This window comes from Falco naumanni, chromosome 4 (assembly GCF_017639655.2).
Source record: "Falco naumanni isolate bFalNau1 chromosome 4, bFalNau1.pat, whole genome shotgun sequence".
Taxonomy (NCBI): Eukaryota; Metazoa; Chordata; class Aves; order Falconiformes; family Falconidae; genus Falco; species Falco naumanni.
This window is the reverse complement of record NC_054057.1, coordinates 50733818-50753466: the sequence shown is the minus strand read 5'-3', so window position 1 is coordinate 50753466 and position 19649 is coordinate 50733818. Positions and strand designations below refer to the sequence as shown.

The 19649-nt window shown below is 38.8% G+C and overlaps 1 protein-coding gene across 2 annotated transcripts in view; it reads left to right on the top strand.

The window, feature by feature from the left end:
* The window catches only part of WDR37 (WD repeat domain 37), a 45804-nt gene extending 30953 nt beyond the window's left edge, over positions 1–14851 (top strand). For both annotated transcript variants that reach the window (XM_040590841.1, XM_040590840.1), the window contains 5 exons: positions 21–258; positions 803–944; positions 11703–11837; positions 12529–12643; positions 14075–14851. In XM_040590841.1, the coding sequence (XP_040446775.1) occupies positions 21–258; positions 803–944; positions 11703–11837; positions 12529–12643; positions 14075–14206 (762 nt within the window). In that variant the 3' untranslated portion in view covers positions 14207–14851. The remainder of the gene's footprint in view (positions 1–20; positions 259–802; positions 945–11702; positions 11838–12528; positions 12644–14074) is intronic.
* Positions 14852–19649: the final 4798 nt, after the last annotated feature.

The following is a 19649-nucleotide window of genomic DNA, read 5'->3' as shown; positions in this document are numbered from 1 at the left end:
TTTTCTCTTATATTTTATAGCAAATGTCTGGAGAAGATGAAGTTGAGTTCTCAGATAAAGACGAACCTGACGGAGATGGAGATGTTTCTAGTGATTGTCCCACTGTCAGAGCCCCCTTAACTTCACTGAAAAGCCATCAAGGAGTGGTCATAGCAGCTGACTGGCTTGTTGGGGGGAAGCAAGCTGTGACAGCATCGTGGGATAGGACAGCAAATCTGTATGATGTAGAGACTTCTGAACTTGTCCATTCTCTTACAGGTATTTGTTCACTCACACAAAGATAAATTGGTCGTTTATGTTTATGTGTGGTACTACTTGTAGAGAGCAGAACATTGGGGAAAGTAGTTTCTCTTGTGTAAGATGCGAGTGTGTACAAGACTTAAGCTGCTGCTCGGTTTTTTAATGGTTTCTAAAATTCCAACCTTGCAAATTCTCTGAGCGTGAATTTGTTTTCTTTTAGGCTTGTGATATAACCTATGATAGTAGTTGTTTTTAAACTGATTGTAGCCAATCTTTAGTTCTTGCAAAATGGTTTTGCTGTGTTCATGGTGTATCAAGTAGCAATAACCTATCGCTACTTCATGATAATTTGAAATGAGTAGTGGGTTTTTTTTGCTTTTAAATACAATTCCAAACTTTTACAGCAGTAGTAACATTAAAATTCAGAATTATTATTAATATTATTATTATTATTTTCTGTTTGGAGAAAAAAGAAAAAAATCATCAGCATTTCATTCAAAGTGTATGTGGAAATGGAAAGTCTTTTCTTCATTACTTTACGTGTTCTCATCTGTCGTTGTAGGGCACGACCAAGAGCTAACACATTGTTGTACACATCCCACCCAACGTCTTGTGGTGACATCATCACGCGATACAACCTTCCGTCTGTGGGATTTCAGAGATCCTTCTATCCATTCTGTGAATGTCTTTCAGGGCCACACAGAGTAAGTGACAGTTCCTTTACAGGTTTTTACAAGTTCCAGAAGTATGAAGTATTCAGTTGCTAATCTGAACAAAACTGTTCCTGTGCTCTTTTTGAGGTGCTAAGTTCATTCCCCTGTTTTAAGAGACTGATTTTCACAGAAACCCCTAATTGTCCTTCACATGTAACACAGCAGTACTTAATTTCCAAACAGCACCCAGGGCTCTTGGTGTGATATTGCTTATATGGTAAGTCTAGCTAAAACTCCTTACAGTTAAAGGTGATTTAAGGTATGAGGTTGTTTCCAGCATTGGTTATACCTGTAGTTTACAGGTATCACTGTAGTGCAGTTGATGGGGCAGGTTACCCCTGCCTGTCATGACACTTGGTATGAAATACAGGTTACTTTGGAACCAGTAGGGGGAAAAAAAGCAGGGTTAGTTTTTACCCTTTAAGCTAAAGCTTCTAATTTGTACATGAGATAAGAAATTAAAATAAGGGCATAGATTACCATGTTCTGTCAAAACAGTAGTTTCGACGTAACATTTTTTGTTGCCAGTTAAGACTTTAAGTTTTTAAACTGGCTGGTGTGGAATATGAGCAAATGTAGTCATGGGAATCTATGTTACGGTGTTGACTTACCTTTCTGTTAATCAGAGCTTTGGTGCACAGAAAATGCAGGAGTAACTTTGAAATACTTTACCCAAGAAAACATCTTTTTAAAAGGTTTTGGAATGTTTCAGAAACAAATCCCACCTTCCTCCTTCAGAACAAAACGTGGTTGTTAATCCGAGCTCAAAACAAAACCCACAAATATTTATTCATGTTTCTGGTTTTTTTTAATTTGAACGTGTAGTTTGCATTATGACTCAGTTTCAGTATCTACTTTTTCATTTTCCCAGCTGTTGGCTAACCTATATATAAAATAAAACCTCTTTAAACCTGCCCTGCCCTGAGTTCCTCAGCTTGATAACTTACGTGGTGCATGATCATCATCCCTTATAAGAAGCCATGTTCTGATAGGAAATTAAGCTTAATTTTGTGGTCTGCATCCTATAATTGTTTCATGCCATAATTTTTGTACTCTACTTTTTCTAGAATGACTTGTAAAAATTGGAAGTTTTGTGACCAATTTCCATTGGCGCTTGCGTTTTTTTTTTCTGAGCTGGTTAATTGCTTTGTCCCAGGACATTTTATCAGGGAAAGGAACATGACTGACATTAGTGTTTTTCTGTAAGGATGCTGAGACCAGACGTTGTTGGTCTGGGGAGATGGTGCATACTGGTAAAGCTGTTAGCTGGTATTTTGGCCTCTATCACTGAGACCTATAAACTATCAGGGAGTGTATTTTTTTTTATGAATGGAATAGACCTTAGGCAACCTCTTTGGCCACTCTTGTTCCGGCTTTTAATTGTCTTCATATTTTTGTGTGTTGTATCATCTATCTCCATTTTGTTCTTTGAATGTATGAATTTCTAGTACTGACATAGGCTTTTTCACAAAATATGCTCTAATTGTTTTCTCAAAGAGATGATTCTATTACGAAGATGAGTATTTCACTGAGGAATGCAGTCAGAGCAGAGATGGAAGTTCAGTGTTTTGGAATCAAGGCATACTTTGAGGGATTTTATTTTTGGTCCATTATTGTGCTGCCTGTTGGCAAAATATTTTTAAATTACTCTGTAATCAACACTGTAACAATCTTCTCACATTAAGCAGCATAGAAGAAACTGTTTTATCTGTTGACTGGAAAATATGTACACACAGGACATTATTTTTTGGCTTCTATGAATGTCTAATTGAATAATTTGCCAAGTTTTTCATATTTTGATAGGCTGTTGGAATCAGTTCTCTCAATGGATGTTACAGCCATTAACGCTGATAATTTAAAGTCCTCAAGCATAAGTTTTAATAGCCTCTTCGAAGTAGGATCTGATGAATAGCTGTTCTAGAGCTCATAGAGCAGCTCTTTTTTTCCCCCGTGTGTTTTTCACCAGGTCAACTCCGAACGCGTTAAACCCGTATAATTAGATGCCAAACATCTCAATCGTGAGGCCGGCAGGCAGGGCTTATTGTGTTGTAGCCCCCAAAACCTTACTCCATCCCCACGGTCCTTCTCACAGGAGAGCCAAACCATCACCGTGCCCCAGCGGTGCGTGGCCGGGAGTGCAGGTGTCCTTCCCTGCTGCCCGGCCTCTCTCCGGAGTGATGCTCCGCGCCCCTCCGCGCCCCTCCGCGCCCCTCCGCGCCCCTCCGCGCCCCTCCGCGCCCCTCCGCGCCCCTCCGCGCCCCTCCGCGCCCCTCCGCGCCGCAGGGACCGGGCAGCCGGCGGGGGCGAGCTGGGTGCCGGCCGCAGGCTCCCGCCCGGGGCGCAGCCATCCCGCCGAGCGGCGCGGTGTCACACCCGCGCCAGCAGGTGGCAGCACTGCCCTGCCGGCTGCGCGCCGCGGGACTGATTTTTTCTTAGAATCAGCCTGTAACAAAAGTCTTATTTTTATGTGCGTACCCATAGCAATTTTTATTACTAGTGCTGTTAATCCCCAGGCACATCCCTCTATGAGGTGTTTAACAGAGCCCTGGGAAAAGGTTACGTTTATATTATCATCCAGACACTTACTTGTTGCATGTTAATTAAATTGACTTCCTGAGTTAAAGCCTCCAAAAATTATACTGGGAACTCAAATTGCAACAGCTTTTTCTCAGCAGATACCACTCTAAAATACATGTTTGATAATATATAGCACCTATTGAGAAATTACTGCATTTACAGGTTATTGATTAGAGCTCTTTAAGTTGAACTAAGGTTTTTCTGCAAAGAGCAAAACGCTTCTGGCATCTACATGGCAATTTGCATTCCAGCTTCACTTCTGCTTTTGTTTGCTGAGCCTTGTGCAGCCGTGTCTCGTCGGGGCTTTGAAGGCCATTCTTTTTCCAACGTGGTGACCTAGTTGAAAAACTCTGGCATTGACATGCTCTTGCATATGTGCTTGATGAGTGTTTCCATCTCTTCAAGTACTCAGCATGTGCTGAGGTCCGTCTTGATGCGTGGAGTCTTCTAAAATGTTCATGCTGGAAATCCTTACCATTTGTAGCTTAAAAAAAAAAAAGCCTGCACAGATCCACTCAAGTACTTTACAGATTTTATACATTGATTCTGACAATTTAGTAACACTGGAAATAAGTGAGTCCCCTATTGGCAAAAGAATGCTTATTAGCTAATGAGTTCATATACATCTTTTGAACCATACATTGATTTTCCTATCTATCTGTATTATGTTGTTGCTTATATGCAGCCGATGAGTTACCTGGTAAATATTAAAGACCTTTGTTTTGTTTAGTGACTGCCAAAGGTGCACAGTGGTTGGGCACATATTTCTTGAAATGCTTGAATAAAAATGTGCAGGACTTCCAAGACTGGACTTGCAAATACCATCCTTCAAAGAATAAAATGTTGTCTTCAGAAGCAGCTTTGGATTGCAATTCTTTAACGAATATCCTTTGCTAGTGCTTCTTGATCAGTATATAGTTATGCACCAACTTGTATTGCTGATTAAATGCATATTTGGCTTAAAAAAAAAATAAAAAATGAGCAGGCACTTTTGACCTAGCCAGAAAATATTACAATTTGTTTATTTATGACTTCTCGAATTTACTGCTATTTGTAGCTAGATTGAGCCAGGGTGTCAAGCGTGAATGTGCATTAACTCTTGGATGTGTATTTTTGTGTTACTTTCTGGGTAAACTCAGAGAAGAAATTGCTGAAAGTGGATCTTATTTGTGACAAAGAGCTGAACAAGGTGGCTTATAGCACTTTCAGACTATAGCATATTCCTTCTTTCACTCTGGTTGTGTTGTTACGAGATTGAAAGGGTAGGTTCCTGCTCATTTGCTGTCTGTATGTCTCTGAATATGCAGCTGGATGGTGAGTTGTGCTTAATCCTGAGAACTCTGAAATTAAAGAATTGCAAATATGTCTTGCTGCTTCAACTTTTCATCTTCAAACTCTTACGCTTGCTGGAAAATCTGAATTAAAAAATACTTAAGCAACAACTAATTAGGATGCTGGGCTGAATTCTGACATTTAGTGAATTGGGAATTAACGTCAAAGTGGCATTCTGTATCAAGAGAATAATAATTGCTTTAGTTTCGTGGATGCTCACGTTTGCCAAGGTCAGCTGGCGTACGCATATTCTTTATTCTGCAAGATTTAATACTTGTAATCTGATGTGTGTCTGTCTTGTTCTTGAAAGACCAAGTCATGGCAGGGGGGAAATGCCTTCTCTTCAGGCAGCAATGTCATTAGACATCCTTGTTGGAAAGTAGTCTTATTCTAGACATCCCCGATATTACAAGGTCACTGTTAGGTGTTCTTACTCAGCTACATTCTCTTGGTGAAGCTAAGGCATATCTAGATGTAATTCTAAAAATGCAAGTTTTGCACCTTTGACTAAAAGCTGTGCTAGGAAAGGGAGCCTTGTGCCAAATAAAATGTCACAAGGTGGGTGCTGTCAGTGGAGTTTGACCAGTTGAAAGCATCTGTTCTTTTCAAGATAGTCCTGTTCTGGCTTCAGCTATTGATGCCATCAGTGATGCTTTGTCTACCATTTTTCTGTTCTTTCTCATCAAAGAATGCCTTAGGCATTCACGGTGTATGGATCTCTCAGTCCAGGGTTTTTGTAAGAAATGCAAAATTTTTCTGATGAAACATACAGTTTTCTCCCCAAGCCTTACTGGTTAACTAGATGATTCTGATATTACTGTTAGTATTCCTACCTTGTTCTGTCTACTGTGGGTTTTTTTTCTCTTGCATTTCATTGAAAAAGGCCCAAAAATTGCCTTTCAGACACTGCTGTGATCCTACGTTTACATGTTAGGTATTCTTTATATGAAGATTATGGCCTGGACTGTAAGCTCTAGGGTTAGTTTTTTTTAATTTTGTGCTTCTAAACACATACCTGTAAAAATCTTTTTGTTTACATTTATTGCATACATGTTACAGAGCATGGTAAGGTTTCAGCAGTTTTCTTAAGAGTTGTTAGTTTTATTAGCTGATAGCTCAAGCATCTAGCTTCGAGTTTGTCTAACTTCCAATGCTGTTAGCTTCTTTGTGAGTCTGTTTCAGGACAGACTGGGGCCAGCATATTTTACATGCCTTCAACTCATCCAAGTTACCTGTCTTTTCTCTCTTGCACAGCTTGAATACTCCATTTTCTTTCCTAACCTTCCTCCAGCGCAGCACTGGCATGGGGTTGTTGAAGTGCTGAAAAAGCAATTTGAAAGATAATATTGTTTGATAGTTTTGTTTCCTTTATGTTCTTAAACCTTTTCTGTTGTTACTAGCAAACTTCCTCGTTGTAAGAATTGTTTCCCAATTAATAAAGAAATATAAAAATTTGAATGAACTACTCCTTTAGCTGTAAGAGTATTAAAATTAGAAGCCTGTAACGAAAAGAAAAGAAATCCTTTAGGTGTTTTATTTTTGGGAATAGGGTATGTAACATACACAGTTAGACTGTGTCTAGCCACTACAATGCTAGCCACTAGAGTTTTGTCAGTCACTTTAAAAAAGATGTAGGCAATAAATCTGTATCCAGTTGCCTATGAGTGCTTTAAGCTTCACTGCAATAGATGGAGAGAATCTTAATTCCATTTTTGAATGCATGCACTAAAAAGTGCTATGTTGTTTTTTTTTTTTTCAAATGACCCACAAAAGAGCATAGCCAAAGGCCTTTTCTTTGTATCCTGTTGAGTAGAGCATAATGTTTTATAGTGTGGTGGTGTTCTAAAGCTTACATAACATATGCAGCAATACTGCAGGGATAAATGGACCTTTTTTATCCCATCACAAATGTAATGGAATTGATTTAAAAAATATCTGCACCTTAACTAATTTACTAACTTGCCATTGAGCAATTCTCATAAAAGCTAGTTACTGTTTTCAGTCCTGTATTATTTTATTGTTTTAAGATGGTGACAAAAGGAGATACTGACATTTTTTTCTAAATGTCATGAAACACACATCTCTGGAATAGATGTTGTTTTAAATGCTAAAAAAATGACTTTTCAGTACTAACAGTTCTTTCTGAATTCCCCCCCCATCCTTCTTCAGTGTTAATTCGTTCATGTTTGTTCTTACCGTTTCTCAAGCTGGAAGGAAAAAGCTCTGCTGATACTTGGAGATAAATCTACAAACAGAGTTTGGGAATTGTATGTTTAGCTTTTCCTGGAATCACATGCCTGTAGCACTTCTAAAACCTGAATGCACCATCAGACGTGGAGGTACTGGTATGCTCCTTACCCGGGACTCGTGTGGCCATTGCTATCGCCCTCTAAGATGGGCAAAGTGTTGTCCGTATCTCGAGGTTTTAAACCCAGGTTGTGGCTTCCCCTCAGGCTGCAAACTGCTCTGTGTGGGGATACACTTTGTTTCTCTAAAGGAAACTCTTGTGCAGAAAAGCTGTCCCAAATAAACCTTCCTTTAGGTTTTGTTCCTGAATTTTACTGCTTAAAATGAGAGGCATATTTAAACACTCAAAATTTGCTGTTTAACTAAATTTGGTATACACTGAATGAATATATCTGAAAGCTCTGTTTTAGACTGTTTTCTCCAGAACTTCATCCCCCACAAAGTTTAATGCATCTGAGTAGATTAGATGCCTTTTCATAGGCATGAAAACATGTTGTCTCCCGATGTTCAAGGGTAAATCCCAGTGTAGGTTGCAAATCAAAATGGAAAGAGCAGTGTTAACTTTTCTGGTGTGTTGCCAATAAGGATTCTGCATCAGCATTTCATGGTCCAATGTTTTCAACATAATTTTTTTTTTTTTCCCTTCCCCTATGTGTGAAATTTCAGCAGATTGTTATGCAAAACAGTTTTGTGTCTCAGTGTGACTGGGGAGACAGCTGTTCAGCCTAATGAGGAGTGCTAGCACTACAGTATTTCTGTTGATTGAGACCCACGGAGGGAGCAGGATGTTCGAGGCCAGGCAGCGGTGTGTGGTGAGGAAGTGCCACGCTGTCAGCTGGAAGTACACGCTCGGCTGCTCCCTATGACAAGATAAATGAGTTTTGCTGGGGTTTGGCGGAGGCTGAAGCTTTTCTGGAGAATAGTTGTAGCACACCAAACTCCCTGTGGGACCCATGGTTTGAAGTGTCATAAGACTGCTTCCTCTTCGCCAGTTTTTTTTTTTTTTAATGTCCTACAATATCTGTCATCTTTTTGAGTTATTAAAAACCTAATGTCTTCTAGCATTCTATTAACACGAGGTCTGATGATCTTTTGTTGTCATATTAATGTAGCCAAGGGGATGTTAACCACAGTTGTAGCTGGGTTAGAACAAACTGAAGACTAGTATAAAAAGAAAGTAAAACTAGCCACATGCAAATATAGGAAAAAGTCTTTTAATTTTTGTGATATGGGTGGGGTTAGAGAGGCAGTATTTTTGAAAGATTATTTGTATATCAGCTCCTCTGCGAACTTCTTTCTTCCCACACAAACTTTGCTTCCCTTTGTTTTCACCTTCCCCCTTCAGCTGGGTTGAAGTTCTGTTTTAGTTTTTAAGTAGGAATTGGCCTTTCTTCTTGTTGCTATTTTTTCTTAATCTAAAAAAAACCAACAACAAACCAACAAAAAATGAGATGAGATGCATCTGTCTCACCATAAGAGATGCTCCAGTTTGGAATAACAGAGGAGACAAAGCATGAGCTGTAGTGCGTAAGAAAACCTATGAGCACAGCATTTGCTCATGTTTTCTTAAGTCAGTAGTGTTGTACATGTTCTTGAATTTAAATGTGTGTGTGTGTGTGGTGTTTGGTTGTTTTTTTTAAAGTATGAACACAGTATATTCCACTTAAAAAAAGATGACCAGAAAAACCAGCTGATCTTTACTCGGTTGACAGTCAAGTGTTGAGAAACCTCCCCACATTTGTCAGGTGTCTGAGAATGAGGCTGCTTTTGGCCTTTCTAGACTTGGTGTTGAGTTACTTAAAACTTCTAGTCTTGCAGTCTTATTTTGAAAATGAGATACTCTTGAGGACTGAATTAGATGTATTGATATCAGTAGGTTCCCTTAGAAGAATAATGTTGCATATTTTTAAAGCGTAATATCTAGGACTGTTACACAGTACATCCATATGCTGTTTGCTTTGAACCTGTGACCAAAATTCTTGATGGGGAACACTGGGTTCAGTAAAAGGTACTTTTATATCAAGCCTTTGAATTCAAAGCTCCTTAAAAAGGCTGGTTTTATAGTCACATGTGCTTTCAAGTAGTGCATACCCCAGTCTGCAGTGCCTTACGGGGTTGACCTGTTGGCAGGGTAGGCAGAGGACTAAGACTGCTAAACACCTTTAAAAATGTCACGGAAAATGACCTGGCTGCCTTTCTATCTTTCCCAGTTGCCATACAGAGCTACGGCAGAACTTTATTGCGTTTTTGTTTATCAAATTTTTTCTTAGTGTACCCAGTAATACCTGGATGAATAGTTAAACTGAAAACAGTACAGAAAAGGATTTTGTTTTCTTTTGAGTCTTTTTGTTTTTACAGGAATAGTGTTGCACTAACCTGGAGTTGGCATTTTGTTTGCATGGTGATAATTTTGAATTTTTCATTTGAGAAATGGTAAATCTAAGAAGGAGATAACTCTATGGCGTCAACAACACTTAACTATGTTTTGACACTAAGTGATAAAGGAGAACCAATATGAGATCAAAGAAGCTAGAAAGCTTTTTAAAGTTGTGGAAAAAAGCATGCAAAATTGGAGGGTTATTTTAACACAGTTTCACAGCATACTCCCCCTGTAACTGGAATAAAATGTATGATGGGAAAACAGATTTCTGTGTTGGCAGCAGAGTACTAAAACACAGTATATTCATTCACCTGGAGCTTTCCTACGACTTGAATTCCTTGTACTGTTCTGAACAAGGAAGTCTCTCAATGTGTGTGCAAAGTATGGGGATTTAATAGTGAATTTTATACTTAAAAACATTGTTGCAAACGTGTTACAGCAATATAGAGCTCAGTGAAAGTCTGAAACAATTTACAGAGGTATTTTGCCACTTGTATAATGAACTAGTGAGGAGAGAAATGCAGATGTTGGTAAGTTTAACAGAGGTCAGGATGGTGGAAGACAGGTTTGGCGCTAAGAACGTACCAATCCTATTTTGCAGTAACTTTGGCTACGTGAACGAGTTTTCTTCCCAAATGCGAAGGTGCCTAACGAAAGAGACTAATCAGTTGTGGCCTTCATGTATGTTTTAACTTTTTGACTTCTGGTTCATAAAGTCCAGAAGCTTAGGTGAAGACCTCTTGGTTCTTATTGTAATCATCTCCCTGCTAGCTCAGCTGCACTCAAGTAATGCATTAGGAAACTTGGTATGATGAATAAAGTGGGCCTTCATCCTAATTAAAACTTAATTTGGTGTCAATTTACATTAAAAGGCTTGCATAAACTGGTCCATTGTGACCTGGCTAGTGCTAATCTCAGTCAGCAGCTTGGATAGGACATGAATTCAGATTTCTGCAGGACAACCAAAGTGACAGTAACAACTGACAAATTAAAATTACTAAATTCCAAGAAATTGATGTGCATGACCCAAGTTAGAAGATAGTCATTAAATCAGATCTGTAGAAACAGAGTTGAGAAACCTTCCCTTGTGATTTTAGGGAGAGACAAAAATGCTTTTTTAGTACATTGTGTGGGCAGAGAATAACTGGTTTTGAGTTGGGAATTTGCACAGTATTAAAACGAAAATAGTACTACAAAAACTTTAATTAGTTAATATGATATAAAGGTAAAAGATTTTTGTTAAAAATCAGCTCATCGTCATGAGAACTGTTCATTCGAGCTCAGCAGAATGCTGTTCTTTGAAAATATAAAATACAAAGATAAAATTCTAAAATAAAATCCTTCATGTAATTTTTTTTGAAAGTAGTATGTTGCACTTCCAATGGCTCGAAATATTCTTGGGAGTCTTTCTCTGGCTGCCCTTGTGCTTTTTTAGACAGAATGGGTGAAATTTGAAGAACTGGTCATGCTTCGTACTACTACTATTTGCCTTTTTTTTTTTTTAACTAGCTCTCAGACTTAGCTGCTTGTAAAATATGAATAGAAATTAAAATGAGAAATTATTAGATTGCTGTAGCTGTTGCTAGTGGAATTATACTGGAAGCTCTGCGTATGTATTACAGCATGTTTAGGTGTGCATGCAGGATAGCTTTAGCTATATGTCAGGTAGGTGTTTTGGATCTTTTCCGTGTCTGTGCTATGAATGACAAATGCCTGAGGTAGTTCTACAAAAGTCTTTGGATGGAAAGTGAAAGAACTTGACTCAGTCTCAAAACACTTGAGAGGAAGAATTGTACTGTATGCTACTAATTCAGTTTCAGTTGTCTGATAAGCCTACTGGACATTAATACAGAACTTCAAAAGTTAATCAAGATTTCAAGATTGGATGTGTTTAACTCGTACTAGGATCAGTGGAATATGAGAGATGCCTCTGGAGTAGCTGTCCACTGTTGGGCTTCTTTTCTTAACACTTGGGCCAGTCAGGCCTTGTTATACTTAAGTGACACAGCTTTTTGTAAGAATATTTTTTTCTTTTTTTAATTCTGAAGTACTCCTGGGAGTTATAATATTTCAGGTTACTTTTTTTTTTAAAAAAAGGCAAGCTACATATTTTAAAGGAAACACAGGAACAGGAGACAGAGCTTTAAATCAGATGGCAGTTTAATAAAGAACTTTAGAGCTTGACATCTTTCTTTTTATTCCTGATTGTTTAGCACTGTGACATCTGCAGTTTTCACTGTGGGAGACAATGTTGTTTCTGGTAGTGATGACCGTACTGTAAAGGTTTGGGATTTGAAAAACATGAGGTCTCCTATTGCAACGATCCGTACAGATTCTGCAGTCAACAGGTAAGCACATCTCCGAGTTACTGTTTTTCTCAATTCACAGTTTTTAAAAATTAATTCTTAATTTCTTTCATGCATGTGAATGATTCAAAGCTGCCCCAAGGGGGGATTTAGACTGGATAGTGGGAAGCATTTCTTTACTGAGAGGGGTGGTCAAGCTTCCTTGAGAACAGGCTTCCTTGAGAGGTGGTCAGTGCCCTGAGCCTGGCAGTGTTTGAGGTGTTTGAGGACAATGCCCTTAACAACACACTTTCACTTTTGGACAGCCCTAAATTGTTCAGGCAGCGGGACTAGATGATCACAATGGGTCCCTTCCAATTGAAGTAGTCTAGTCTATTAATTCACTGCATATGCATTTAATTTTACTCACTAAAATTAAAGTTGAAGTTTCTGAGACTTTGAAAATGCCTGAAGTGGTTTTATAAAGCGCAGGAGTAGTCAACATTAATTTTCAGTAAATACGTAGTATTGCTTTGCTGAGATTTTTTTTTTATGCAGGATGCAGATATTAAGGCTGTTTGAGCATTTAGTACAATAGAAAACACCTAAATAGTTTAATACTTTTTTCACTTGAGAATTTCAATCAGGAAAAAGTCAGCCGTATCACTTCTCACGAGCTTAAACCTGTACTGTCAGGTTCTATTTGCCAGGCTTACCGTTTTATACATAACCTACTTTTGTCTCTTCTGTGCAGGATTAACGTATGTGTTGGCCAGAGAATCATCGCCCTTCCACATGACAATCGACAGGTTAGGTTATTTGACATGTCAGGAGTGCGATTAGCACGCCTCCCTCGCAGTAATAGACAGGTAAGTGAGTATTTACAGCCTTAAAGTATGTCTGTTCTTCTTTCTTATCAGGTTAAAAGTAGAATTTGGTCTCTCCAGCTTAAAAGCTGAACAAATACTGAATGACATTGTTGTCTATACATACATGGCTGTTGTTAGTTGCTTAGAATGACCAAAATGCAAATAAGTAACATATTTCAATTTTTTTAATTAGAATTGGAAATGATGTTTCAAGTGGATTTCATCTTAATTTTTCTCCTTACTAAAGTGAAAGAGGTATCTGCTTTCTCTATGAAATGCAAAAAATGTGTAAAAGCATTTCAAATGTGTTTTAATGTCTTGATGTGAATAGTGTCAGAAAAGTGACATACTATGAGGTTTAGTGTTTGGGATTTTTTCAGTTAGTGTTTGATTTGTTACATAATGAAACATAAAAGAAAAAAAGGGGTCAGTTTTGTGATCTGGTGATAAATTTCTTTCCTTCCGTGATTTTGCACGTGTATTCTTGATATTTGGTACCACATACTAAACCATCCTTGCTGCAGCCATCAAATGTTGTGTGTTTGTGGTGCTTGGCATGGCAAGCATCACTAATGGAGCAAAATAAACTAAGTGAAATTAATTGGATTATACCACTTCAGTAGGCTTTTTTGGGTAGATTCAGCAGCTCTTGACAGAATTTAAGAAGGGGGTTTAAGACTTGTTTAGTCTTTTTTAGTCTTCAGTGTGTTATTTAGTGATGATTTTTCTTTTTTTTTTCTTTTTTTTTTTTTTCCTTTTTCCCCTTAATATTTCCATTCAGTCTGACACTACTGAAATCATGGCTTTTTTTTGTTTTGGGGTGGTTTTTTTTTTTTGTTTGTTTGTTTTTGAACTAAAAGGTTGGTCAGAAAGCTCCTTGGGGTGTTTTTGTTCCTATTGGGCTTGAAGAATAGGTAAGGCATTGTGTTTCCTCAGTATGACATACCCCCTGCTGCAGTATTAACCTTTCTGAATTATGAATGTGATGGACACCTAATCTTACAGGTTTATGACAGAGTAGTTGCCAGCAAGTAGTTTTGTATTTTAAGATTGCTTTTATAAATAGAAATGCTACAATTAAAATTCGTTTTGCTTTTGTAAGTAAAATGTGATTCGATAGCAAGCATACCTTGGAAAAATCAAAAGTTTTGATGCACCTGTTTGTGTGTTTCTCTCGTTACGGATTTGGTGCTGGTGTTAGGGAGTCTCCTTGTTATAAAGATTTTTCCCTTGCAGGTGAAAATAACAGTGACCTTGATAATTTTCTAGTAGCGTTTGTAAAAACTAGCGTGAGCATTGGTTGTGCCACCTTGCACATTTGCAACTCAGCCTTGCCCCATTGCAACTCAAAATGCAAACTTGCTAACTTGTTGACATGGAAGCTTTCAAAATATACTGTAAGTAATACTGCTGCCTCTCGAAATGTTGCAGGGCCACAGAAGAATGGTATGTTGCTCAGCGTGGAGTGAGGACCATCCAATATGTAACCTCTTCACTTGTGGATTTGATCGTCAGGCTATCGGTTGGAACATCAACATCCCTGCTTTGTTACAAGAAAAATGAAATGCGGGAAGAATGTTTGTGTTTTATGTTGCCATGGACTTCCACACTTTTGCAGACTTTTCTGAACACTGGTCTGCTGTCTCTGTAAAAGCTCTTCCTTAAGTGGAGACTTTAGCAAATGTTGTTCTTGTTACACATTGTGCACAGTTTGCATGAATTGTACAGAAAATGTGATTTTTTTAAAATTAGTTTGTCTTGTGTATAAACTTTTATATTTTGGCATCCACTGGTCAATATGTTCACTGTTGCGTAGAGCACATAAATGTTCATAAGTTATTTAGCATTTAATAGATACATGGTAGGGCATTACATTTGTGACATAAATGTGAAACTTACGTAATTAATGTAGAGAGTGTATAAGTCTGTTACGTTTTTCCATGACTCTACATATCTGCCTTGTGTTAAAAAGGATCTGCAGGGCTAAAAGTTTGAAATGAAGTGTGAATTTCACTAGTTGTATGATTGTAAACATTTTCCTGTTTGCATCTGATTTGGGATACTTTTTTTAGTGCTGCCGTATAGTGCAACTTCAACTCCATTTTTATCTCGGTTACTGGAGAAATAGTAGATTTGACAAGGAAAATACAAGCAACTTGTAGTGAATATAGGCTGCCAGATTTATTTGGAATGCTTTTTTGTACTTTTTCTTTTGGAGGAAAAAAAAAAAAATTCTGCCCTTCTTATATAAAGTTATTCTAAAATCTCATGGCATTTCATACTAGCAAAAATCCAGAATATTACAATTCTAATCACTAAAATCTACTCAAGCAAATTTTGAAGCACTTTAGTTTATAGCTATTGTTATAAACCATTTATGAAAGTTTGACTTTACCAGTGAATGTGAGCTGACCTTTGTAAGAAGGATTGCTTCTTTTTGGTGATCTGCCCAGAAAGGAAATAGTTTTTTTGGGGGGGTTGGTTTTTTTTGGTTTATATACCTACAGTGAGCACACTTTTAATTGTGTTCACTTCCCATATTTTTATTTTGAGCCAGCAATACAAAGTAAATGAGTACTACCTCAAAAATGAATGTTGGTCAAGACGCATTGAATCTCTCTGTAGCCTAGAAAAAAGCACTTTTGGTCTCTGGCTGAAGTACTATCTCTGACGTGAGAGGAAGGACAATCATATTAAATGTGATCCTTAAGATAATTAACCCATAAAGCTAATGGAGCAATACGATAAGTAAGCATCATCTGTCACCTTTCTGTTCTCAGCCGTGGCAAGGGCTGCTGCAGTCCCTCTTCTGTCCCAAAAGGGGGTAATTAACATAGGCCTCCCTGTTTCCTCCCAAATGATACTGCTCTGGTTTTGCTCCTCACTGTGCTTAGCCTTTTTTACACTGGCGGTGGGATGTTACACCTGATGACAGAAATAAATGCAAGTGGCAGCTGATGTCTTCGAAAGACCAAAAAGGCGCTTCAGACAGACACTTCTTTTTAGCTAAAGGGAGATACCGCCCCTAACCGTCTGACATATCACTGTATAAGATGAAGGGTGAGGGTAAGCCAAGGGTGCAGTCTTGCAATGGGAATCGTGGAGGTTTGTGGTAGGTTGGCCTAAGAGGAGTAGCAGGAACTTTTTATCTCATCGTGATTTTGTGAAACTATAGCTGTGCTTGTGCCCTCTACAGCACTGTTTATGACATGAAGAAAGGTGTGTTAACTGGTTCTCCTGTTAACTAAGATATAAGGGCATTGGAGTGCAATGGCGTGGGATGATGAATGCCTCGTTGAGGAATTGTAGGGAAATGGGGGTCCAGGATGTAGTTTTGGAGCATAACGTTAAGGAAGCTCAAGATACTTAATGGAGAATGTGTGATATCTTGTTGTACAGTTCATCATAGTAGCTTGATCCTTGGGTTTTTGTCGTCTTTTGGTCTTTTTTTTTTTTTTTTTTTTTGAGATACAGGATATATACATAATTGTACTGAAGTAATCTTAATATACCAAAACTAGGGAGGCTGGAGAAAGCAGCTGCAGAATTTAAGTCTTCTGATAACAAGGGTTAAAGGGTGATGTCAAGGTTCATTTTCACTGTTTTTTTTTCCTGGGTTTTTAACTCTTGGGTAAAGCCATTTGATGTTGGGTTGCAGGTCTTACTCTTTCAGAAAAAAAGATACTTTTTCTTTTAGTTGGTAATAGAGAGAACTTTACACAGGCTGACGCTGTTTAAAAAAATGAGGAGAATGTCTCTCTAGCCAGTAGAAGCCATTTCTCCAGCATGGCCTGCATGTAGTATCTTGAACAATGACCATCGTTTTACTACCTGAGGTGGGGGGAGAGTGTCACTGGTTTTGGTCCTGCTAAACTAAATCGTCTGTTTAAGCTTCTCTAATACATATGTAATAGAGGAACACTGGACTCTATGCAGTTTAATCATCATTGCAGCAGACTTTTTATATCGCCAGAGGGACCGTCCTCTGGTACCAGGAGTGGGACAATTACACACTTTCACTTTGAAAAAAATCAACCAAACAAGGTGCTAGAGCCACGTTCTTATGAGCAGGCTAATGCTTAAATCAGCTCAACACTTAACTATCACTTAGCTTAATTTTATATGCTGTACTGAAGGTTAAGCTGAGGCTGCCATTCCCCTTGAAGCAAATCACATGTGAGCAGTGGTAGTGAGTAATGCTACATAGACTAAATATGTGGAAAACATTTCATAGCTTTGAATGTTGTAAAGAGTGTTTTTCAGCACTGAACAATGTCCAGCATTTCATAAAATGGAGGAGAGTTGCAGTTACAGTTTCAGTATTGTGCAGAATTTCACAGAAAAGTCATCACTGGGCGAAATCAAGCTTTTATGTCTCTCAAGCAATGCACATCAGTTTTCACAAAGTTTGTGTATACGGTCAGAAAGATCTGCAATGAAACATTTGTTGCGTAAATCTGTGAAAACTACCTTTTTGGGAAAAGACTTTATAAGTTATGTGGAACCACTTTTTATTATTCTGCTGATTTGTTTTTAGATGTAAAAATGTTTTTCTTCATTATGATTCAAAATGCATTAAAATATTCAACAATTTTTTTTTTTTGCAAGTTGCTGTTCTTCTGTGTTGCATTAAGGTTGCTTTTAATCTTATTTTTTCACTGTGTTAGTAGTCAAAAGGATTTTCCTATCCACTTTTCACTCTTCCGTGCTCAAAAAGTTGATTTCCAAGGCACTGATGGGCACGGTTCTGCAAGAAGGCCGGGTCTGTCCCTTACAGTAGGACTTCTGTAGCGCAAATGGTCATGCTGCCAGTAAAGAACATAGACTGAAAAGGTGCTCAGACCTGCATTTATACTGTCTTCTCCAGTTTTGTATGGAAAAAACCCTTGTAATTACGTTTTGTTCTGCAGATTATACAACAGTCTCCACATGACTCTTCAGAGTGCTTGATAAATTGATACTTTTAATGAAATCTAAACCAGTTTTCATATGTTTAGAATACAGCAAAAATATTGCAAAACCTCTGGTGGGGGAACCCCACCAGCAGTTTTTCTCTAGGTTGAAGTAAAGGGTCTTTGCTTGTTGCACCCGTATTACTCAAAACCTAAAGCTTTGCAATATTGAAATAAGTCCCCAAAAGCTCGTTGTCATAGTAAGCCATGCGGTTGGGTTTTGGATGCCCGGGCAAAGTCCTGCCTAACCAGCCCCCGAGTGCAGGACGTCACCTGTTTTCCTTCAGTGTCCTTTAGGAGCCTTTTATTGCCACATTTTGAATCCTGCAGAGCTGGTGGTGCTCTGGAAAACTGTTATTATTCAGTGTTGCTGGTGATATGGACCAGTAATAAAAGGCTGAAGTTAGAAGGTGGCACAACTGATGTGAGGGTGGGGGTGAGACAGAATGCCAAACCCTTGTTTTTAGTTGATTTTAATTGAGGGGTTTAAATAGAGTTAGGGCTTATTGCAGCTGGTTTAAACTTGTGATGCTTGTAACCTCCTTAAATCTTTGATGGTCTAAGTTACATACCCTTTACAAAGGCCATTTCTGTCTGTATTTTGGAGGGAGGGGATTTGAAAATGAGTATGCATTAAAGCCTGTTTTGTGGTGGTATTGTTTCTTTTTTTTCTTTTTTTTTTTTTTCCTTTAACTTGTGAGTAAATAGTGTGCACAAATAAGTGGTTTCAGTAGGATGTCTGTGTTAGCCTGAGGATGGGCTGCAGGAGAACCACTCTGTCGTGCATCACAGTTTGCTCTTTAGACTGGTGTAGAAATTTTATTTAATGCTCCACTGAGACCAAAGTATGTCACTGAAAAATTACTCAGCCTTGCGATATTTTATTTTTAAGTAGTGTTGTTACCTTTACTAATTCCCACAGGTCATAGTCTTCAGAACATAAGTAATTTGCAGGAGCTTACAGAGGAAATCCTGTTTAATTCAAACTGTAAATCCTGGTCAAAACATACCGGTGACTGGGAGAGGTGTCATACTGGGGAAGTGTGGGTTGTACCGATGTGCTGTGGGTGGTGCTTGTCAGTGTCTTGCGAGTGAGAATATTCATCAGTACCAGGACGAGCCGTTTCCCAGTGAAGAGGGGAGGCTGGTGAGCGTTCGCAGTGTCTAACCCAGGTGCCTGAATTAGCACTTGCAGCATCTTGGATGATTTTTGCAACTTTCTGAAGGGTGGTTCAGTGTGCCACATAGAGCACAAGCGTTCAGACTTTGTGCTGGAAAATGGAAACGGTGCAAAGTGCCTGGGATGACATGCACAGTAGAAGGGAGCTGAAAGTAGAAAAAAAAAAGTTCTGGCTGGAACTATTTTGTAAATGGAAAAGTTTTAGTCTGGCTGGTGGCCGCTGCACAGCAGAATGACAGCACTGCTAAGGAACCATGTCGCCTGATGCTACTTGAGGCCCGATTTCCAGCTGCTGCTCGCTGCACGGTGCTGCCGGCTCCCACCAAGACTTTGCCATACTTGCTATTCGCTTTAGTTTAATACCAGTTTTCTGTGTTTCCCCTCTCCCACTTGTATTTGTCATCTTTCTCCTCCCCCCAGGGTAGAACAAATGTAGTTACGTGTTTATCTCAGAGCACAGCGCCAATGAAAAGAAACCCTTGTGCACAGGTCCACACAAGGAGGCTGGCGGCCCTGTGCTGGGAGCAGGGGCTTGGTGCTTGGAGCTGACTTTGATGTCGACGTGCTTTTTGTCATCTTCATGTTTGTTTGTTTTAATTGTTAGTAATGAAGCTTCCTTAAGACTTTCCGCATTAATGGTCTGGGGTTACTGAAGGCTGAATCAAGCCTGTGCACCTTTACTGACAAGAGAAACTAGATTTGCAGTGCTGCTGCTGTAGGTGACTTAAGGCATCAGGAAGGGGCAGACAATGATTTCAAATGCCGTGGAAGCGTTACAGAGAAAGGGGAAGGAGTCTGTGGTGTATGCAGGAGTGGCGACCCAGCATTGGAGAACGAAATAAGATCCTGGGAGAAACCTAAAGAGGCAAATCTG